Source organism: Acartia tonsa, chromosome 4, assembly GCF_053477335.1.
Source record: "Acartia tonsa isolate MP-2025a chromosome 4, ASM5347733v1, whole genome shotgun sequence".
Lineage (NCBI taxonomy): Eukaryota > Metazoa > Arthropoda > Copepoda > Calanoida > Acartiidae > Acartia > Acartia tonsa.
Genome location: NC_137263.1, coordinates 28,160,925 through 28,186,218, shown reverse-complemented (window position 1 = coordinate 28,186,218; position 25,294 = coordinate 28,160,925). Strand labels below are relative to the sequence as shown.

General features: G+C 30.1%; 1 protein-coding gene across 1 annotated transcript in view; it reads left to right on the top strand.

Moving 5' to 3' along the window:
* LOC145318070 (eye-specific diacylglycerol kinase-like) overlaps window positions 1–23,153 on the top strand; it is a 30,162-nt gene extending 7,009 nt beyond the window's left edge. The window contains exons 2-6 of the mRNA XM_080159402.1: window positions 1,842–1,985; window positions 2,765–2,937; window positions 15,604–16,443; window positions 19,554–19,738; window positions 21,794–23,153. Of these exons, the coding sequence (XP_080015528.1) occupies window positions 1,954–1,985; window positions 2,765–2,937; window positions 15,604–16,443; window positions 19,554–19,708 (1,200 nt within the window). The 5' untranslated portion in view covers window positions 1,842–1,953 and the 3' untranslated portion in view covers window positions 19,709–19,738; window positions 21,794–23,153. The remainder of the gene's footprint in view (window positions 1–1,841; window positions 1,986–2,764; window positions 2,938–15,603; window positions 16,444–19,553; window positions 19,739–21,793) is intronic.
* The last annotated feature ends 2,141 nt before the right edge of the window (window positions 23,154–25,294 follow it).

Here is a 25,294-nt window from a genome sequence, read left to right as displayed (position 1 = left end):
AAAATGAAATCCCTAATGGTTTCTTAGTTCGGTTATGTTAAAAAAGTATTACTTTAAAAAGATCAGGTTGATATCTTTAAAAATAAGCTCAGAACTCATACCTATTTTTAGTGGTTTTGGAATCTTTGCTCCACTTGCCCCTAGAAGGAAAGTCCCAAAATGAAATCTGTAATGTTTTTTTAATTTGGTTATGTTAAAACAGTATTATTTTTTAAAAATCAGGTTGATATCTTAAAAAATAAGCTCAGAACTCATATTTTTAGTGTTTTTGGGGTCTTTTGCTCCACAAGCCCGTAGAAGGAAAGTCCCAAAATGAAATCTGTAATGATTCGTAGATTCGGTTATGTTAAAATAGTATTTTTATATAAAAAATCAGGTTAATATCTTAAAAAAGAAGCCCACAACTCATATTTTTATGATTTTTGGGGGTCTTTTGCTCCACAAGCCCCTAGAAGGAAAGTACCGAAATTCAATTTTCAAAGAAATACGTGTATATCAAGTCATATAAGAGAGCCTACAAAAAGAATTAGGTTGATAACTTTAAAAACAAGCCCATACGACCCTCCCAAACTTTGGTACTGAATTTCATTTCCTATAAGTGTACAAACTTCCCCCCCCCCCCCTTGTTTTAGCGGCATTCTTTGTGCTGATACCCAAAGTCTTTGAAATTTGCCAAATTAATAAAAGTTGCATATCTTCTGGTACCCAAAGTCCAAGACTGTCAGAAATATTAATTTTAGATACATTGTCCCCTTCCTTCCTTCCTGGTATATTTTTCTTCCCCCCAAACATGTGAATATGCATATAAGACTTTTTGAATGAAGATTATATCAAATTAAACAAAACAACAAGCATACATTTTTCATAAGTTTATTCACAGGACCAAATATGTATAATTATTTGAATATCATTGTTCTTGTTGAGCTTAATATGAAACCAAATGTTAAAGCAGAGCTTTTATTTTACCAAATAATATTTTTGAACCTAGTTTTAAAAAGTAACCAAAGTTTTACAGTAAAGAAAAAGATTGATCGCAAAGATTTTGCTCGCAACTTTTCCACCAATTAAAATGAAACAGTTTAGATATAATTTTAACCATAAAGGGTGTTGAAAAAAAACAATCGCCTCACTATTTTTCAATATTATCCTTGCAGTTAACATCGAGAACTAGAAATAGACAGAGCCTTCATATCTCAATGTTAGATAGGTCCGTCTTTTTTTTTGGCAAGGATTTAGTTAGGAATCTGGTTAAGGTGTCTATAGGAAGCTTTTACATGCCCCATCAAAAACTCTCAACATTATAGGGTCTGTTTCCAAGATTTGAAGTACTTAAGAGAGTTCAAATTGTGAGCGATTGTTTTTTTTGGACACACTTTATATGTTAATCATATTATTGTATTTTATTTTAGGACTGTTCTATAGACTTTAAAAAAGCTTTTTGATTATCAGTCATCCTGTTGCTGTTTTGATTAGACTGGAGATATTGGGGCGAATTTTTATCATATCATAATGTTCTTTATAACCGCATTTCGGAATCATGCCGAAACAATAACGAAATATTATTACTTGTTCAAAGTTAAATAAACTTTTAATATCAAGCATATAAACATCATACATATTGATTCCCTATTTCAAAATGTTCACTTTAATTTTGAATCGCAGGGGGGGCTAATAATACAAAGTAGAACTTCCAGTGACCATCCCGCTTTTTAAAATCCCATATTAACAGTGTGAGTGTGACATGTTTTTTTAGGTTTAGGGACAAAGCCACTGCTATCCTGATTCCCATCCCTAGTCTTTTTTAACTATAAAAAAAATATGATTGTTTCAATACTTTTCAGGGTTGCATAGCTTAGTTTGAAAACCTGAAGTTCTGGAACAGTTGACCATTTGGAAGATCCTTTTTCCCTGGACCTGTAGGATTACAGTTTTATATATCATCACATAACCATCATGCCAACATTCATTGTTCTAGTGAATACAAGGAAAGAAAGAATAAAACTGTTTTTTTTTTGACAGACACCAATTTTATTTCTTTTTAACTAACCTTAATTAAAACAAGGATGACAACTTCCATTACGGCTCCATGTATCTCAATTTCTGAGTAACAAACAATAGTATAAATAATATTATCTACCTGCCCCTCCCCCCAAGATGGAGGGTGTTTTTGGATGTGGATGAGGGCCCTGGGACCAACAAAATTAATAAAATCCAAAACTTTAATCCTAAGGTTTGCTTTATTCATCTCTTATGGTTTCTGAGTAACACACAATAGTATTAAACACTACCACCCACCCATCAATGGTTTATTTTGGGGTGGGTGGGGGGTCAACAATATTTCTAAAAGTAATTATGGCCCTATAAAGCATAAATCCGGAATAGTTATTTCTTTCATCGTATTATAAATGGCTTTCCGTAGATATAGAATGTACAATCATAAGATTAAAACAAGTTTTTTAGCCCGTGCCTTCAGCACCTCGGGGCTAAAAAACTTATGATTGTACATTTTTATATTCGTAGAAAGCTGGATATAATATGATGCTAGACAAAGTTTTTTTCGTATGGATGAGTGCCGGTTCCTATCCACCAAATTCGAATGAATACCAGAATAGTATTTCCACCCATTAAAAATTGTCCCTAACCCTGCTCTGCCCTCACTGCAGATTTAAACTGTTCCAAACTTAATCTAACATCACCTAGGCTTATAGATATCTCAGTATCATGTAAAAATTTAGACAGAGAAAATTCATCTTTTTTCATACAGATCTGGTGGTCAGGAGGGATCACATCTTCTCTCCAGGTTCTCTCAGGTTATAGGCACGAATGGTGTTAATGGCGAAGTAGTAAACATAACAGAGAGTACTGATACAGGAGGAGTTGTTGGACCTGCACCTGCTTTACACAAATACTCTGATGCCGAAGATATCAGAATCATTGGTTAGTATATTTATAATAGTATATTAGTACACAAGAGCTTGTGCCTGTTCTATAAAGAATTATGAACTATTATGAAGAAAAAGGCTTTGTAAGTACCTAAGAATTTTACCAAAGAAAGAAACACACATAAATATTTAGCCAAATGGACCCAATGAATAAAAGAAATTAGAATTTAAAATCCTTATAAAAATTTATGTGAGTTTTTATCCCTTTTTTAAAACTAGATGCAGTTTGATTCTACAGGTGTCAGAGTATATTTTTGATACCTGTTTCAAAAAGGCTTCAAAAACAGTTTAAAGATACCACTTTTTGTCAATATTTCCATTGTTATGTAGCATATTTAAATATAGGACATTCTTGCCATTATATTTTACAACTGATTTTCACATATCTTTAGTGGTTTTTGTCAGATTTTTAAATATCATTGTTAATAATAGAATCAAAATCAAATTTACCGTTGTCCTGATTGATTTTTGTTTCTGTAGTTGAAATGACAAGTTCCTTTTCTTCTTTTTTTAATGTATTTTCAAATATCTTTAAGGAAGCCTGTAAGAAATGCACTGCAAAAAGACCCAATACCCCAAATATGAAGTCTTCAGCTTTAAAAACAAAAAGAGTTGTAGGAATTTTAAAATGATATTTCATGTACTGTACAATGAGCTATTTAAGCAAACAAAATTTAGCTTAAATAACATTCTATGGCAACAAAAAGGTGATGTTAGCAAATAATTTCTTAAATAAAATCATAAAATGTTTTTTCATATAATTTTTATTTTTTTACTGTTGTGTTTTTGTTGTACATTAAAATTTAAAACAAAAAAATCTTCCAAATTAAATAGAAAAAATCTCTGAATTATTGGTCAATTTAAGTTCAAAGACTGTTTTTCATTGTAAAAATTTTATTTTTTTAAAAAGAAGGTGTATTAACTTTTTTACTTTTTATTTAAGATAGCTAGCCGGTTCTTTTAGTAAGTAGTAGATGTAAAATTTTCAGATATGCAATCTGTTTTTATGTAGACCTCTTATTTTTAAGTAATTTAAGTTTTTAAAAGAAAAACTAAGTCGATTTTAAGGTACTAAAACGCAACAAAAAAAAGGAAAAAAATGGCCATTATGAACAAAAATAGTAAGATCTTTAATTTGACACCTTACTTTTTGAATTTTGTCAGGTAAATATTGAAAAAATTGATTTTTTTAAACCCACGAGAATAAAATCTTTGAGCTTAATTTTATCATTTCACAGGTAAAAAAAATATGGGTTCATATATACCTTTAGAATCAGAAATATATTACGAATCCATTGTAAGCAAAATTGAAAAAAAGTAAAAAAATACAAAATGAAAAAATGGCCTATTGTATTTTGTTGTACAGGCAACACTTTCGTCATCCCCTAGTTACCCCCTCTTTACCCCCTTCCCAATTTTATTCTCAATTCAAAAATAAGGTGGTTGCCTGTATAATATAATATAATATTTTCATATAATTCCTTTTATTGTAGTTTATAAACTATATTGTAAACTTTTTATTTCAATTTTGCTTAGAATGGATTTGTAATATTTTTCTCATTCTAACAGTATATATAACGCCTATTTCTTATGCCTTGGTAATGATAAAATTTAGTTCAAAGTTTTTATTCTTGTGGGCTTAAAAAAATCGTTTTTTTCAATAATTACTTGACAGAATTGAAAAAGTAAGGTGTCAAAATAAAGATCTTACTATTTTTGTTCATAATGGCCATTTTCTTTCTTTTTTTTTTGTTGCATTTTAGTACCTTAAAATCGACTTAATTTTTTTTTAAAAACTATATTGCTTTAAAAAGTTTTAAAAAGTAATAAAGTTAATACACCTTCTTTTGGGAAATAAATCTTCTAACAAAAAAAATTATCATAGTCTAAGATGGCGTCAATACATGTAAAATAATATTTTCAAAACAAAAAATTCAAACTAAAATATCTTTTTTCACAGATTGAATTTCAAAAAATTGGTCTGACAGTTTTTCCAAAGTGGGGAAGATCTATCAAATGGAAAAGGTTTGAAACCGATAGAACATTTCTTTATACTAAAACATATTTTTTCTCATGTTTTTTCCCATGCTCAGATATTTTTCCCACGATTGAAAAAAATGAAATTAAATGATCATTTAATGCCAAAAAAAATGGTTCTCACACTTGAAAAATTTTCCCACGCTTTAAAAATATGAATTAAATGATAATCATATGTATCATTTAAATTACATTGTTTGAATAAAAGAATATTTACTTTAACCAAATATCGCCTTTTTTGCAATGGAATGAAAATTTTGAAAGATTTGCATTGCTCATTTTAGAAATTACAAAATTTAATTACGTCGCCTAGATACATAATTATAAGCTTGTCTTCAGCAGACTTAGGTTGACTGTAACTGGTTACATTTTGACAATAAAAACACATTTCATGGTCTAAATCTCTAAAAAAAATCGTCTAAATTATGACGAAAATAAGCTTATAATAAGAATGCACGCCTGCCTTAAAAAATTACACTGTTCGTTGGTCTATCGGTACTGCTCTTATATACAATTTTCTATGCTATTATATAAAAGATAGACTGCTAAAATTTTGTGTGGAGATTCATATGACCACTGGTCATATCCTTCGGTCTGTTATGCTTCTTCTTTTTTGCTTTCCTGTTCTTACTCTTACATTTAAGAGCTTCGATAAGATACTTATGGATGTTACCATCCCAGTTTTTTACTTATTAGTTTACATAATACCTATTATAATTTCTATCTTTCTATGTCTGTCCGATCGTAACGCTTTGAAAAAAGGTCTGTACTGCTGTTGTTGAAGAATGCCATCCAGTCTATCTGTCCGCTAGTAATGCTACTGTCTCTCTATATCATCAAAGCTACTCTACTATTCGAAATGTCCTTCCATCTCTACATCTGTAAACAACTGAATCAAAGATTTTTCTGATCTTTGAACATCTACTCTACATCTCAATTGGTCCGACAGTCTGTCTGTAAGGCTTTAGAGGACATCACATTTCTTAAAGGAAAATTGTGTTTTCTCTTTTGCAATTTAAGATAATTTTCACATTTGCTCAAAGATAAACTTGTAAAATTTTGTGTAAAGGTTCGTATGACAACTGAGCATCATTACTGTGTTTGAAGCCCCCAATTTCCTTTTATTTGCTTTGTTGTTTCTTTTCATCAAAGAACTTCGATACTTTTAGATATTGACATCCTTGTTTCAATATTTTTAGTAGCGAAGCTACTCTATAATTTGAAATGTACGTCTGTCCGTCTGTCTTAGTTTGGGGGAAACGTGATTTTCTCGGCTCCTATAAAAGATAAAAGGCTGAAATTTTTTGACAACATTTCCAGTATTAAGGAGCATAATTAACTATAAAACATCAATGGCAGTCGGACCGCTTTTTAGCAGGTTTTAGGCTATTTTTGTAATTTTCACATTTTTCTCCATATCTTTGGTGTTTATGGTCCAATTTCCAAAATTTTTTCAGTTTTAGATATCAAAATAAAATTTCCTGTCATTTCAAGAAAACAACTATGACAGTCAGACTGCCTTTAAGCAGGTTTTAGGCTATTTTTGTATTTTTCACATTTTTACCCATATCTTTGGTGTTTATGGACCGATTTCCAAAATTTTTTCAGCTATAGATATCAAAATAAAATTTCCTGTCTTTTCAAGAAAACATCAATGGCGGTCAGACTGCCTTTTTGCAGGTTTTTTGGCTATTTTTATATTTTTCACATTTTTCCTCATATCTTTGGTGTTTATGGTCTGATTTCAATTTTTTTTTAGTTAAAATATCAAAATTAAATTTCCCGTTGTTTTGAGCATCCAGTATGTAATCTACTTTGACAGTCAATCTGTTAGTCATAGTACTAATAGTCTAATATATAAGTATTAAATTTTTTTTTAAATGTTGAAAAGGTTTCGTGATTTTTCCCCAATATACATGTTTTTAGTAGCGAAGCTACTCTATAATTCACTTTGTCCGTCCGTCCGTCAGTCAGTCAGTCCGTCAGTCCGTAACGCTATGGGGGAAATGGGATTTACTCAGCTCCTATAAAAGATAGAATGCTGAAATTTTTTGACAACATTCCTATTATTAAGGAGCACAATTGACTATAAAACATCGTTTGCGGTCGGACCGATTTTTAGCAGGTTTTAGGCTATTTTTATATTTTTCACATTTTTCTCCATATCTTCAGTGTTTATGGTCCGATTTTCAAAATTTTTTCAGTTACAGATATCAAAATTAAATTTCCCGTCTTTTAAAGAAAACAACCATGATGGCCGGACTGCCTTTTTAGCATGTTTTAGGCTATTTTTTATATTTTTAACATTTTCTTCATATCTTCAGTGTTTATAGTCCGATTTTCAAAAAATTTTCAGTTATAGATATCAAAATTAAATTTCCTGTCTTTTAAAGAAAATAACCATGACGGCCAGACTGCCTTTTTGGCAGGTTTTAGGCTATTTTTCATATATTTAACACTTTTTTCCATATCTTCAGTATATATGGTCCGATTTTCCCAATTTTTTAAGTTAAGGATTTAAAAATTAAATTTTTTGTCGTTTTAAGTAAACAACTATGGCGGCCAGGCTGCCTTTTATCAGGTTTTTGGCTATTTTTATATGTTTTACATATTTCCCCATATCTTTGTCTATTTTGATCCAATTTTCAAACTTTTATGGGATATCAGTATCAAAATAATTTTTCCCATTGTTATGAGCAACTTTAATATAATTTACTTTGACCATCGTCATCATACAAAATAAAACAAGGTTTCATGTTTATTTTATCCAATAAATCTATTCTTGATTTTAGTAAAAACCTTTTAAATCTACCTGTACGTATTCCCATCTACGATTTTTTGTGCTTCGCTACTTATGGATGTTGTCATCCTTGTTTAAAGAATAAATGGTCCTCTCTCTCACTTGCCTTTTTAAAAAATTTCATTACTTATATTTAAAAACATATTTATAATTTTGCCTCTCTTTAAAATATTATGTGATCCAATATTTTTTATTTCAAATTATCGTTATGAAACTTGACATGAGAAATCTTTGGTATGTCTATTTTCCCAAAATCGAAAAAAGTAACAGCTGACGGCTGACGGTTTAGCCATTAAACTGTTTTTAACCTATTTTTAAAACGTATATAAAAAATATACTATGACACCAGTAAAATCAGACTGCAGAGCCTAAATTTGAATTAAGTCCCCAATAAACTTTTTTTGGGGGGATTTAAATATTAATTTTTACTGTTGCCGTGGTCATTTTGACCCAAGCAAAAGGTCTTTTTTTTTATTTGGGTAAAATTCGTAGCTTTTAGAGTGTTTTGCTTCATAAATATTGTATTCTGGTATAGAGTAAAATTAGGCCTTATGATTTTACTATAAAAATTCACTAAAAAGTTAAATCTTTACAATATACCAATGAATTAACATTAACATGTTTGTGTTCGTTCACCTATTTTAAACACATCAAAATTGGCTGTAAAGGGTTAAATTTGATGACAAGATGACATGATGTCAACAAATGTTTATGCAATACAACAAAATTATTTTTGACACATATACAAATATGATATAAAATAAGATTATTCAAACTTATTTTTTTAAAATATTTTTAAAAAGTATGTATCTTTTACGTGTATAGTTTTCATTCTTTTCATTTTAATTAAATAAAAATTATTTAACTACATTGTAAATAAGTCGCTTTGTGAAAACACTCTTTCGGAAATTATAAATAATTGAAATGAAACAAGAAATCTTATTGGTTTAACTTTAGCATTATGTGTTTTATTGTATTATGTTAAATTTTTTACTGAAATTGATTGTTTTAGAAAAAAAATTATTTCCATCGAACAGAGTAGAGTTTTTTTATTATTGTATTGATATAAACTGAATCATATAAAATTGTTCTGTAAGAAACAATTTAACCCCAAACTAAAAGTTGCTTTTGCTCCCGTAAAAATGATCACAGCAACATATAAAATTAATTTTTAAATCCCCCCAAAAAAGTTTATTGGGGACTTAATTCAAATTTGGGCTCTGCAGTCTGATTCTACTGGTGTCATAGTATATTTTTGATATATGATTAAAAAATAGGTTAAAAACAGTTTAAGCCATTTTTTTGGGCTATTTTCAGGGCAAATCCGTCATAAGCTCTATATATACATCATACTCTTTGCCGCGCCCAGACGTTTTCAACCGGTTCTAGTCGGTAGCCGATGGTACTAGAAATCTAAAAAAATAGTTGTTGGTATTATTTCACATGAGATAAAGCAAAAATATATTTTTTTTAAAGTTGATTCCTACGTAATTAAGGATAGATTTGCCCTATAAATAGCCAAAAAACGGCTAAACGGCCATTAGCCGTTACTTTTCAACTTTTTGTTCAATTTTGGAAAATAGACCTACCAAGGACTACACATGCCAAGTTTCATAACAAAATTCGGATTCTTAGTGCCATTTGCGCGTTGATTACGAGATCAGTGGCGTGCGAACCGAAGGGGGCATTTGGGGCAATCTCCCCCCCCCCCCCTAGCGACCAAATTTTTTTAATGGGGTTATTCATCCTTCCTGCTGAGATTTTATAACATCCCCTTCCACCCATAAAAAATGTTTTGTGGTGGGGGGGGAGAAGGTTAAATTATCTTCCTTATTTTTTTTTGAAGATGCTTTCTAGCTTCTTTCCCTTCGGTCATTGCAGGGTGGGGAGAAGGGATGGGGGGTTGATTTAGGGGGGGGGGGGCAAAATTTTACAAAATCTTCAAAATGCCCCCCCCCCCCCTAGACAAAGTGCTTCGCACGCCACTGTACGAGATGGCTGCATTAAACCTCCCCTCCCCCCTGTGTGTAATTTAGCGAGAAAAAGCAAACAAAATTTTGCGGGATATATCGTTATTTGGCGGCAGTGACGGTTTTGCCGTTGTTTCTTCACAGTTCTATATCGTACCATATTAGAGCAACTGCCACACCAAATTTTAGATTTCTACTCATTTACTATGTTATTTTGTATATAATATGCAACAAAATATATTCTATAAGCTTAACTTTGTATGCAATTGTGTAAAGAAACAGGTCATGTTTTAATAAGCTTTTTCTCCCTTACTTTGCAACTTTGTATGTAACTATGTAAAGAAACTGCTTAGTAGTTTGAAGCATTATCCCACTCAGGGAAAGGGGAATGTGATTTTGACAACCAATTCTAAGTGAAAATTTCCCCCTCAACCCCTTCCCTTTTCCCCCCTTCTTACGCACTTCCCTTTTAGTTATCCAAAAAACAAGTTTTACTCCAACTTTACTCCTACAAAATATTTCATTTTTGGCAATTTCAAATGGAATTAATTGGCTGAATAGCAGCCCCTGATCCCACTTACTAATATTTTTTCCAAAATGTTAGCGTGGGAAAATATCATGTATAATCAATCATTTTTGGCAACTAGCGGTATTAATGTCACGTACAACAGCTTAAAGGGACTGTAAACGAGAAAATTTCTCATCAGATTATCAAACCTTAACAATCTCATTCATATAATCTCAAAGATAGGGCAAAACTGTCTCTCGTTTCCTTAAAAAACAGCTTTTTCCGCCGATTTTTATTATATCCAAGATTAGGGGAAAAATTTCCGCACTATTTAAATGTGCAGTTAATTGTCTTTTTTTCCTTCTATAGCTAAAACTAAACTTTTTGACATAGTTCTCTATTTTTCCTAACGGTTAAGCTAACTTTTAACATAATCCTTGCTTTAAACAAATGTATAGGTAGTTACTTAGAAATTGATAAAATAAGCAATATTTATTATTTAATACCAAATACAATAACAAAGTTAGAAACAGGTTTTTTTTATTAGTATCCAAGTAACTTTAGTTAGCCCATCTCTCGCCCACCTTTAATTACAAAGAAGGTGTATTAACTTTATTCTTATAGCTAGCCGGTGCTTTTAGTAAGTAGTAGATGTAAATTTTTCCATAGAATTCAGGTATGCAATCGGTTTTTTTTGTAGGCCTCTTATTTTTAAAGTAATTTAAGTTTTTTGAAAAAAAATTAAGTTGATTTTAAGGTACTAAAACGCAACAAAAAAAAGGAAGAAAATGGCCATTATGAACAAAAATAGTAAGATCTTTAATTTGACACCTTACTTTTTGAATTCTGTCAGGTAATTATTGAAAAAATCGATTTTTTAAACCCACGAGAATAAAAACTTTGAACTTAATTATATCATTACCCAGGCATAAGAAATAGGCGTTATATATATACTTTTAGAATGAGAAAAATATTACAAATCCATTCTAAGCAAAATTGAAATAAAAAGTTTACAAAATAGTAAATAAAACTACAATAAAAGGAATTATATGAAAATATTATATTATATTATACAGGCAACCATCTTATTTCTTGTTTTGAGAATAAAAATGGGAAGGGGGTAAAGAGGGGATGAAGAAAGTGTTGCCTGTACAAAATATTATGTTAGGCTATTTTTTTATTTTTTTACTTTTTTTCAATTTTGCTTACAATGGATTCATAATATTTTTCTGATTCTAAAGGTATATATGATCCCATATTTTTTATGCCTGTGTAATGATATAATTAAGTTCAAAGTTTTTATTCTTGTGGGTTTAAAAAATCATTTTTTTTCAATAATTACCTGGCGCCAGAATTCAAAAAGTAAGTAGTCAAATTAAGGATCTTACTATTTTTGTTCATAGTGGCCATTTTCTTCCTTTTTTTGTTGCATTTTAGTACCTTAAAATCGACTTAATTTAAAAAAAAAAACTTAAATTACTTTAAAAATAAGAGGTCTACAAAAAAAAACGATTGCATATCTGAATTCTATGGAAAATTTTACATCTACTACTTACTAAAAGCACCGACTAGCTATCTATAATACAAAGTAGAACGATGTCTGTCTGTCCGTCTGTCTTCTGTCCCTTAAGATCTCGATAACCACTGAACCGATCGGATTCTACTCTTCAGGGAATATACCTACTGGTCCTGTGGTGGTTTTAGGCTATTTTCTTGGGGGATGGGACACCCCAACCCCCCAAAAAATAAAAAAAATCCCCACTTCCAAAATTTTTATTTTTTAATTTTTTTAAAACAAAAACCAGTAATTGGGGTGGGGGAACCCCACTGCAACATGGGGCGAAGCAAAAAAAAAAATCAAATTGGGCTCTACCCTTCTGGGAATATACCTACTGGTCCTCTGGTGGTTTTAAGCTATTTTCTTTGGGGATGGGACACCCCAACCCCCCAAAAAATAAAAAAAATCCCTACTTCCAAAATTTTTATTTTTTTTATTTTTTTAAAACAAAAACCAGTAATTGGGGTGGGGGAACCCCACTGCAACATGGGGCGAAGCAAAAAAAAAAATCAAATTGGGCTCTACCCTTCTGGGAATATACCTACTGGTCCTCTGGTGGTTTTAAGCTATTTTCTTGGGGGATGGGACACCCCAACCCCCCAAAAAATAAAAAAAATCCCCACTTCCAAAGTTTTAATTTTTTTATTTTTTTAAAACAAAAACCAGTAATTGGGGTGGGGGAACCCCACTGCAACATGGGGCGAAGCAAAAAAAAAAAATTAAAATATTTTTTTTAAATTTTAATTTTTGTGTATGCGAACAACCTAGGTCTAATTTTTACGAATTGAAATTTTTGTGTAAACGGCAAACAACCTGGGTTTAATTTGTACAAATTAAAATTTTTGTGCTTAAATCGCACAACCTGGGTTTAATTTTACCACAGAGTAATTAAACAAAGAATATTTTTTTAAATATTTCTATTAAGGAGGGTTGACTTCCCAAAACTATATAGGGCGAAGCCCCTAGAGGCTAGGGGCGAAACCGCTAGTAAAAATAAAAGTTAATACACCTTCTTTGTAAATAATAAAGGTGCAATATTTCTTTATAAACAGTCTGATAAAAGAGTAAACTAATTCTCCTAAGTGGGCTATTTATTGTCCTACACAAAAAAAGGATATTATTATTTTAAATAACCTCTGAGATTCAACCCTTTGGAGACAGTGAGGTATTTTTTGTCAATAATACGAATTTAAAATAGAATTATTAAATTATTAAAGGATATTATTATTTTAAATAACCTCTGAGATTCAACCCTTTGGAGACAGTGAGGTATTTTTTGTCAATAATACGAATTTAAAATAGAATTATTAAAAAACTAATTGGCAATTTTATATCATAAAATAAATCCTTAAAGGGCGAATATAGGTTGGATATGATATGAGCTTATATCAAAGGTGCAAGTATATACATTATGAATAACTCAAGCAAATAAAGATATTCCATTGGATAAGGCCGTTATAGCTAAAAACCTAGCCAATTGGGCTAATTTGTGACGTCAGAGGAGTGGTTCCCTAACATATTCAAATACCAATATTCACAACAGGATGCGTGTAGAGTTTGCCTAAATACTGTTGTTATTTTGCAGTACAAATAAATGATAAAAAGGTTTCGGGAATTAATCAGGGGTAAATATACCCTCCTTCTACCTTCATACAAAATATATAAAGTAAAATATTTAAAAGTTAAAAAAAACATCAAATAATGTAAAAAAAAAAAAAAAAATAATCAATAAAATTTTCTTGGAGGAAGAATGATTTCAAATCCCTGTTTTTTTTGTGGCCCTGTGTGTGTGTGTGGAAAATGCGTAATTAAGGGTTGTTTATATCATCATGAATTAATCAAAGATCTCTGTACAGAAAATAAACTTTAAGACGTATTATTTACCCTAGTCAATAGTCCTGACGCCCTTCTACGCAAATTATTTTTATGCTTTTTAAAAATGAAATAAAATAGTATTTAATCTAAAATAATAAACATTTAAATTATCTTTTAAGGTGCGTGCCAATGTAATAGTCAATCAAACTTAAGCAAAATAGTCAAAAAAAGTCTTGTAAAGGGCTAAAATAAACGATTTTGTCGGCAATCTCATTTATTATATGTTCAATTGAATCAGAAAATTGCAAAATCTACTTAAGGATTTTTTTGAATTTTTAAATTTGGCATAGATATTCTAAAAGTATGTAATGGCACCTTTGCTATAAGCTCATATCATATCGAACCTATATTCGCCCTTTAACAGTAAGTAAATTGTTTCAACTAAGTATATATGACAAGTTAAATATCCCTACAAACATTATAAGAAACAAAAACATTCAGATTTTCCCTTTTTTTTCCTCCCAAAATACCATAAAATCAAGGCATTATTCCTGCATATTTTTGTTAATAGGACGTTTTTGGTTGATCAGTGTATTGAAATGTGCTTAGAAAATGTTGAACTGTTTTTAACCTATTTTTAAATCATATATCAAAAATATACTATGACACGAGTAGAATCAGACTGCAGAGCTCAAATTTGAATTATGTCCCCAATAAACTTTTTTTGGGGGAGTGAAAAATTAATTTTTACTGATGCTCCCGTCATTTTGACCAGTTCAAAAAGTCTTTTTTACTTTTATATTGTGGCTTTTAGACCAATTTATATAATTCACTTTATATTGATACAATAAAAAAACCTTACTATGTTCATTGGAAATATTTTTTTTTCTAAAACAATTAATTTTATTGAAAAATCTAACATTAAAATAAAACATATAATTCTGAAGTCTGAACCAATTAGAAGTCTTGTTTCATTTCAGTTCTTTACAATTCAAAAAAGAGTGTTTTCACAAAGTGACTTATTTCCAATGTAGTTAAATAATTTTTATTTAATTAAAAGGAAAAGATTGAAAACCGTACACATGAAAGATACATACTTTTTTAAAAATATTTTAAAAAATAAGTTTGAAGAATCTTATATTTTATCATATTTGTATATGTGACAAAAATAAATTTGTTGTATTGCATAGACGTTTGTTGTCATCTTACACTATTTAACCCTTTACAGTCAATTTTTATGTGTTTTAAATAAGTGATAGAAAACAAGCACGATAATGTTAATTCATTGATGTACTATATTTATGAAGCAAAACACTCTAAAAGCTACGAATTTTACCCAAATAAAAAAAGACCTTTTGCTTTGATCAAAAAGGTCCACAGCAACAGTAAAAATTAATTTTTAAATCCCCTCAAAAAAGTTTATTGGGGACTTAATTCAAATTTAGGCTCTGCAGTTTGATTCTACTGGTGTCATAGTATATTTTTGATATATGTTTTAAAAATAGGTTAAAAACAGTTTAAGATTTGATAATCAGATGAGAAATTTTTTACGTTTACACTCTCTTTAATAAACACCAATTAAATATAAAACCAGACTTCCTAAAATTTCTACTGGAGCAATTAAGCTAATGATATTTTGGGAAATGCTTAATAGCTATTCTCGTATTCATTTGAATCCGGTGGATAGGAACCGGTTCTCATGAATACGAAAAAACTATGTCTAGCATCGTATTATATCCAGTTTTCTACGAATATAGAAATGTACAACTAGTTTTAATCTTATAATTGTACATTCTATATCCGCGGAAAGCCGTTTATAATACGATACGAGAAATAACTATTAGATACATGTTTGCTTTGGTTTTGAGTGCTTATGTTCTATTTCATGTTTATAACAAAGCAGTTTAACTACAATATTTCATCCATATGCATCTTTTACTTTCATTTTATAATAAAGTTTACCTACTTTTTAGTTTGTGGTGGTGACGGTACTGTTGGCTGGGTCCTATCAGAAGTTGAACATATCCATTGGAAATATGAGTCACCGCCTGTGGCAATAATTCCTATGGGAACGGGAAACGATTTGTCTCGTTCATTTTTTTGGGGTGGCCGTTACAAGGACAAACCAGTGAAAAAAGTATTGCATGACGTAAATGAGGCTGATATAGAGTGGTTGGATAGGTGGCAGCTTACTTTGAAAACCATTGGGGACGGCGAAAAGCACCAACGTGCCATAGACAGCATTCCAGAACAGAATAGCGTATTTAATAATTACTTTTCACTGGGTATAGACGCCCATATAGCACTTCAGTTTCACAATGCAAGAAATGCCAATCAGGACAAGTTTACGTCACGTACACGCAACTTATTATTTTATGGCCTTGAGGGTGGCAAAGACCTGCTCATACAAAAGTGGCGACATTTGATGGAGGATGTTGTAGTCAAGTGTACTGTTCGTGATAATTCAGAAATAGATATAACAAAAAGACTGAAAGACTATGGAGCACATTCCATACTTTTTTTAAACATTAAGAATTACAGTTCTGGCACAAGACCTTGGAAGCAAAAGTCTGGCTTTGTTGCAAGCCAAAACGATGGATTGATAGAGGTGATAGCATTGGATAATATTGATTTGGCCCTTTTGCACTTGGGTGGTACTGGTGTTTGTCTTTGTCAGGCCAAGTCAGTTCAACTAATAACACGTCGAGCAGTGCCTATGCAGGTTGACGGCGAGCCTATGTTAGTAAATCCTTGCAATATTAACATCAATTTCCACAACAAGTTGAAGATTCTTTCCAGAAAGAAAACTACTTGTAAGTATTTTTAAAGTTACTTATAAAAGTCGGTTTTAGGTTTAGGGTAATACTCTGAGGATTTCATGTGCAGTTTCAGTATAATCGTAATGTACCATTCCACTTTCAAGAGAGGCAAAACGGGAAAGGTGGTTTACACTTTTAACATCGACACAATTGAAATCATAATACTATTTTTAAATTATGTTTATCGTAGGAATGTATAAAATACTATTTATAATTAAAAATTTTGTATATAAAATAAAAATAATAACCATAATGTACCATTACTATTATGTCGATTTAAATAAGGAAATCTATGTTTATGAATACGCTGATATGTAAACATAAATGTACCATTCCAGTTTCGCCTTTATTAAAAGTGGAATGGTACATTTCAAAAATCGTATCGGCGTTGATCATCTCCAAGAAAGTGGAAAGTGGAATAGTAAATTACGTTTTTTAAAGGGTCAAAACCGTAATCATAGATTATATTTCTGCTTCTAAAAAAATGGATTCAACTCCCTAACTGAATAAGAATAAAAATGAATGCATTTTAAAGAAAAATGTACTTATTTGCATTTATTTTCATTGGCAACTTCAAATGCGAAAATGCAGTGAAACTGTTAATTGTCGCGGCATCGCTTCTTTTCTAGACATAATGAATCATATAAAAAGACCCACCTCAGTATTGTCTTATTTTATATTTTATGTTCATCATGAGAGAGAGAGAGAGAGAGTAAAGTATTGGAGCTAGAAAAATGTTAAAGACCTTTTAGAAATCTTCAATAATTGTCTATTCTACTGGAATGTGAACGTTTTTCCATGATGAAGATAAAAGACTAAATAAGACAATACAGGAGGTTAGGTGAAAGTTCACCAAAGATGGAAGTAAAAGAGGGGAGGGGGTCAATGCAACCATCTCGTAATCAATGTGTAAATGGCACAATGAATTTGAATTTTGAACTGAAGTTTTGCATGAGTAATCCTTGGTAGGTCTATTTTCTCTTAACTGAACAAAAAGATGAAAAAGTAATGGCTTACGGCCGGCGGCTCAGCCGTTTAGCCATTTTAGTTAATTTCAAGGCAAATCATTCACGAAACCTATCTCCACATAATACTCTTTGCCGCTCCAAAACGATTTAAAACGGTTCTAGCCGGTAGTTGCTGGTACTAGAAATCTAAAAAAAAAATTTTTTGTATCATTTTACATGATTTAAAGCAAAAATATGTTTCAAAAAGTTGATTCCTACGTAATTTATGACAGATTTCCCCTTAAGATAGCCAAAAAAAAACCGGCTAAACCGTTAGCCGCTATTTTTTCAACTTTTTGTTTGATTTAGGGAAAATAGACCTACCAAGGATTACTCATGCAAAATTTCAGATCAAAATTCGAATTCTAAGTGCCATTTGCACATTGATACCGAGATGGTTACATTACCCCCCCCCCCCCCTTTATCACCAAAAGTAATTTGAAAAGAAGGCGTCTTAACTTTTTTGCTTTTTATTTAGAATAGCTAGCCGGTGCTTTTAGTACGTAGTAGATGTAAAGTTTTCCATAGAATTCAGATATGCAATCGGTTTTTTTGTAGACCTCTTATTTTTGAAGTAATTTAAGTTTTTTTTAAAAAATAATTAAGTTTGTTTTAAGGTACTAAAACGCAACAAAATAAAAGAAGAAAATTGCCAGTATGAACAAAAATAGTAAGATCTTTAATTTGACACCTTACTTTTAAAGTCCTGTTGAGTAATTATTGAAAAAATCTATTTTTTTAACCTCGTTTTAATCAAAACTTTAAACCTAAATATTTTCTCTCACAGGCATAAAAAATATGTGTTTATATATGTACTTATATACATGTATATGACTTTAGAATGAGAAAAATATTACGAATCCATTCTAAGCAAAATTGAAAAAGTTTTATAAAATTATAATAAAAAATATAAGTTTAAAGGGTTGACTTGAACAAAACCTGAACAAAACCTAAACAAATGTACATACACTGTTACAGATATTTTTTAAACATAAGAAACAATAATGCATTTTTAACTGCATTGTATTGAAGTTTATAAACAGATTGAAGCATATTTGTTCATAATTTTTCATTCTTTACATGTTATGTAAGTATCACTATTTTTATTGTAGTATCTATTGTATGAACATTATCCTTTTTTTTGTCAATTCTATTGGTTAAGTTTTGAGTTGAAGCTTCTTGATTTGTCAATTTTTGAGATTTTTGATTGGCTAGTTTAATAGTTACAATTAAGTGTTGCCTGTAAAAATATAATATTTTAGGCCAATTTTATTTTTTTACTTTTTTTTTATATATTTTTATATTTTTTATGTCTGTGTGACAAAATATTCAAGTTTAAAGTTTTTATTAAACTGAGGTTAAAAAAATAGATTTTTTCAATAATTACTCAACAGAACTTAAAAAGTAAGGTGTCAAATTAAAGATCTTACTATTTTTGTTCATACTGGCAATTTTCTTCTTTTATTTTGTTGCGTTTTAGTACCTTAAAACCGACTTAATTATTAAAAAAAAACTTAAATTACTTCAAAAATAAGAGGTCTACAAAAAAAACGATTGCAAATCTGAATTCTATGGAAAATTTTACATCTACTACGTAATAAAAGCACCGGCTAGCTATTCTAAATAAAAAGCAAAAAAGTTAAGACGCCTTCTTTTCAACAAAATGGTGAGCTACTAGTTTAATTTAGTGAAAGCATGTTCTGAACTCAGCTTGAGGTCCCAGTACATTCAGTGGAAATGCTAAAAAATAGCTAATATTTAATAGTTATTTCTCGCATTGTATTCTAACAGCTTCCCACAAATATAAAATGTACAATTATAAGATTAAAACCAGTTTTTTTAGCCCCGAGATGCCAAAGGCACTGGCTAAGGTGTAAACCTTTTTCAGACATCAACAGATGTGTTATATTTTCTAGGGAAGCTTTCTCATTGTCTTTTGGTGAGGTTAAGCTAAAATCTATTTTGATATAATTTATATTATAAGATGTTAATAAAGACTCACCAAGTCTAAGTAGATAAATATTATTATTAGGTTTATGTTCATTATAAATTGTTGTTTTTCAAATATGTAATTAATGCTAGATATAAAAATTTCAGACCCATACCATGATCCCGAGGTAGATGAATGGGCTGCCCGAAAAATCCAATCAAGTTTTAAGCAGTACAAACGACAGAAAACAGGCTTGACATCTCCACCGCTATTGGAGTCTGCACAGAATAAAGAACCAGTGCTGGATGAGAAACCAGAATAAAGAACCAAATACTTCTTCTTCATAAAGTCTGTAAGTTTTCTTATATGTATGATCATGTATATAGCCATAACTCCGTAAAAAATACTTACAATACTGTTTTTCTCGACCTAGAATACTGAAACAGCTTATTTACAAGCCCAAGTAATTAGTTTAGAGATATATCTTTCTATTTCTTGGAAAATTATTGAAAATACTGAAAATATGAAAAGAACCCCGTACATCTAATTTTTGAACAATATTTTCTCTTAAAAGCATAAAATAGTTAATATTATAGGTTTTTGTGCTTATTTTTTGTGTAGATTCGATATTTGAAGCCAGATTAAATAGAGGATTTGTAGTTTCTGAGATATTGGACCTATTAAGAAGCCCCTTAATACAAAATTTTAAAAATCCACAAGGCCACTAAAAATAATACCAATAATATAGGCTTTGTGTAAAAATTATAAGGTTAATGGTATCAATTAAAAAAAAAAAATTATAATTTGGTTTACTTTACAATAAGCTTTTGCTGCGTAATATTGGTTTTGAACATCTTCAATATTAGAATTACATTAAAATATAAGTTTAATAACAGTTCATCAGTACATACTTTTTTTAAAAACAGCATAAGTCACCCCTTTTTTCTTGAATCTCCAATACTTCTATTGATTTCCATTCTTTCTCCTTCTACAACATATACAAAAAAAATGGCATACCTTGCCTATGTCTAAGTATGGAAAGGATGTTGAGGACTTTTGATGCATCATATATAGAAAAGTGGCACAACTCTAGTCTGTATTGCATCTATGAGGCATGCAAACTCACAAAATAGGAGTTCAGTTTACAATTTGAGGCCGATTGTTAGGTCTAGTGTAGAAAATAGTTGAATTTATATGAACAATACTCTGAACCCAGAGGGTGTAAGTTTTAATATGTATGGTTCCCATAAAATCATTGGGAAAATATGTTATTTCATACTTTTCTCTTATCTTTTAAGTTTGATTCTGTTTTATTAACTTTTATCAAAGGGATTTATGCAATAATTATTATATAAAATAATATTAGGTAGATATAAATTGTATTTCAAAGTAAAAAATTAGGAAAATGAGAAATTCGACCTCTATCACTTTAGAGGACAGCTGCCAACCTCCAGTTTACAAGGATATAGTTAAATACTTGTCAGAGATAATAATTAGCCCCAAAAGTAACATAAGTTTTTAATATGACAAAAAAATGATTATCTAAATCTTAATTTTGGGGATAATGATATCAAGGACGCTCTAACTGGTAGTGATGATGACCAAGATAGTATCAAAGAACACGATTGTTATGACAACTCATCCATGAACTATGGTCCAATTTTTGTATTTGTAGCAGCCTCCAGTAAAAAATTGTAACAAGAAATATATCCATTTTTTTTAACTACAGTATTTACCTTATGAATTGGAGAATTTGAAAACCATGATTGTATGTTTTTGGATTTCTCTTGATTGGAGAATGCTACAAACACAAAAATCGAACCATTGTTTAATAGATAAGTTGTCATTTTGATACCATCTGGGCCTCCAATAAGAGCATCTTTAAGATTACCAAACTTAAGATTTAGATAATAATTTTTTTAACATATCAAACAACTTTTTGTTTTACTTTTTGAGCTAATTATTATCTCTAATAAGTATTTAGCTACATTCTGTAAACTGGAGGTTGGCAGCTGTCCTCTGAAGTGAAAGAGGTCGAATTTCTTATTTTTCAAATTTTCTTTCCTTGAAATACAATTAATATCTACCTAATATTATTTTCTTCAATAATAAATGCATAAATCCCGTTCAAAAAATTTCATTGAACAGAATCAAACTTTAAAAAAGAGAGAAAAGTATAAAAAATTGATTTTTTAATGATACTAGGGTAACCATACAATTAAAACCTTACATCCAAAATCTGCATATTTTTAGCATTTTCAAAAATTTTCAATGAAATAGAAAGATATTTCTAAAGTGATTACTTGGGCTTGTAAATATGATGTCTTAGGTCAAAAAAGATCTGTTTTGTAAGCATTTTTCATAGAGTTATGGCTATATACACGGTCGAACATATAAAAATTTACAGACTTTAGTCCCTTTACTAATCCACCCACCCAATTTACGCCATCCCCTCCCCTCCTACTGGTTGAACGAACTGATCATTGAATGAGGTCCACATTAGCAAGCTAAATTGACGACAAATTTTTCCCTTTCAATATATTTAACTATATTCTATATCCATTCCTTAACTCTATTTCTAAGTTTAAGAAATTAAAGTATTAACAAATAGTTATTGAATTTACTTAAAGGAAGCCTGCAAGAGATACCACGCTTTAACTGCTGAAAGACTGCCACAAGTAGACCCAATACCCAAAATTGAAGCCTTCGGCTTCAATAGCAAAAAAGTTCTAGGCATTTTAAAATAATATTTTATGTACAATGAAAATTTTGAAAGAAATTCAATGGTAATGTTAGAAATTTTGAAATTAAACTACGTGGCCTAGAAACAAAATAATAAGCTTATTTTTGGTATAAATTTAGATTGCCAGTAACTTATTATATTTTTACAATAAAAATACCCATTTTTATCGTCAAAATCATTAAAAAAAATTAAGTTTAACTTGCGTTGTACTGAGTGTACTGTAGCCAATCAGAAGGCTGAATCAGATTAACAACCAATCACAGCTGAGCTTTTATTAGTTTTCCCCTTTGTTTCCGCTATGATTTTCGTTTACAAATGCAATTAAAATTGAATTTTTTCATAGATTTTTACTATGAAATGTTGTGTTTTTATTGTAAAAATGTAATCAGTTACCGGTAATCTAAGTTTTTGACAAAGATAAGGTTATAATTTTACGTCTAGGCGAAGTAATTTAATATTGTTTTTTCTTTTATAAGCATTGGAAATCTTTCAAAATATTCATTGTACATAAAATGCTATTTTGAAATGCCTAGAACTTTTTTGTTATTGAAGCTAAAAGTCTGTAAATTTGGGGTATTGGGTCTACTTGCGGTAGTCTTTCAGCAGTTAAAGCGTAGTATTTCTTGCAGGATTCCTTTAAATGCTGGAAAATTTTATGATTTATTTATCGGGGAGCAAAAAATGATTAAAAAACGGCAATAATACTAAAGTATACTATAATAATACAAAATAATAACAATTTTAAACTTATCTTACATGTTATAATATCGTGAAAATCTGCCGCTGTTTCCGTGCCGAAGACCGACAGCCGCCGCGACTGCTAAAATGCTAGATACAAAATTGTAGGTTGCTAGTTTGGGAAAATCATTCCATAGTTTGATATTGTAATCAACATATCTTTGTCTGTGAAACACTAATATTTTCCAACTTTTAAGAGCTCATCTCATATCCTGTTATGTGTTTTGTATATTTCTAGTAACTTATTTATAAAATAGTATTTTCAAATAAATTTTGTAATTACTCATTCTTTATCCTGTTACAGTTAGAGTAACCGTACATACCTGGAATTAATAAGAAACTCACATGCTTGATTCTAATATACTATTGAATTAATTCATATTTTTGGACAAAATGCCCTACGTTTGGTCAACTGTAAACTTTTTTATTGGTGTTTATATTCATTTGGGTACATGACAAATGAACAACATAGAGAAACATCGTTTTCTCGTGCCATTTTGACTAAATGTGCTCTTTTTTATAGTAAAATATATTTTTATCCGATCAGAATGGTAAGGGGGTTAGTTTAATTTAACGTCTCAATGAAAGATAGAAAGCAGAAATTGGTTTTAAAGATTGCTCACGATGAACCAGAGTATATCTCAGGTATTGTAATTAAGGAAATTATATTTCTTAAGCGATGAAATATATATGTTTTAATCCTTTGCTATTTTAGAATGAGAGCTGAATTTTAACATTTAAACCATATTCTACAAAGCTTTCCATCTTTTAATGACAATTTGGATTTTATGGAAGGTGTATTTTGTACACGCAAAGCGTCGATCTGTCGGAATTTTTCTGGAATACATAAATTTTTAAAGAATAGATATTCTTTTCCAAAGATCCTTTATCAAACATAAGATTACAAAAATGGATCAAGTCAAGCTGAGTTTGCCAATAGCCTGTTTTGGCACACGCTACTTGACTTGGGGGAATATTGGCATACTCTACTTGACTATAGGGAATATTGGCACACTCTGCTTTACTTGGCGTAATATTGGCATACTCTGCTTTAAAGACTAATTTCCAATATAATAGAATAATTTTTATTTGATTAAAATGAAAAGAATGAAAACGAAACACATTAAAGAAACATAATTTTTAAAAATATTTTCAAAAATAAGTTTGAATAATCTTATTTTAGATCATATTCGTAAATGTGATAAAGATAAATTGGTTGTATTGCATAATACATTCATTTTTGTTGTTAAAGATTTAGCCCTTTACAGCTAACTTTTTTGTGTTTTAAATGGATAATAGACATGAAACATTTTTATGTGAATTCATTGATATATTGTAAAGAATTAACTTTTAATTAGTTTTAATAGATGAAACCAAAAGGCCTAACTTTACTCTGTACTAGCATACAATATTTATGAAACAAAACACTCTAAAAGCTGAGAATTTTACCCCCAAAGGAAAAAAACATCACAATTCAGCAAAATATACTTTAAACTGTTTTTAACCTATTTTAAAAGGTATATCAAAAATATACTCTGACACTTGTAGGATCATACTGCAAAGCTGAAAATAAGAACAATAGCCCACATCAATATTTATTAGGATTTTAAAGTTTATTTTTTACTATGGATTTAATAAATTTTACTGAATCGTGATATTTCTTTCCTTTGTAGGTATAATTCTCAGCTTTTAGAGTGTTTTGCTTCATAAATATTGTATGCTAGTATAGAGTAAAGTTAGGTCTTTTGATTTTATCTATCAAAACTAATTAAAAATTAATTCTTTACAATATATCAAGGAATTAACATAAAAATGTTTCATGTCTATTATCCATTTAAATACATAAAAGTCGGCTGTAGAGGACTAAATTTTATAAAATGATAATAAATGTATTATGCAATAGGATGGATCCATTTCCCCCTTTTTTTAGATTTTACTGTTATCATAAGTTGCAGAAGTATGTATGATAAGCCCCATTCTAGTTTCAAAAGTGACTTGGCTCTTATGGCTACCGGCGCGAGGGGGGTATGAAATTAACAGGGATAAGGGATGGCAAACGTAAGAAAATATTATTCCAGGCCTTTTTTCCAATTAGTCCTAAAAAACAGTTACGGGATGGTGCAGTAGTTAGAATTGAAAACTATCAACTAGAATGAAATAGCTAAAAGTAAAAAGATTACTCAAGAGAGATAATGTCTAATGTATAATTCTGCATGAGGGTGGCAGAACATTAAATACTTGTCATTGGTTGAATTAAACGGAAATTTTCTACTTTCAACATTAGAGTTATTATATATCTGTTCTTTCAACTTTTACTCGGATCAAGTCCATCATATGAAGTACTGCCTTCATATTGTAGTTTCACATTTATGTTTGTTCTGTGCATTAATAATAAATATGTTGTATCTATTGCAATCGCTATAAAAT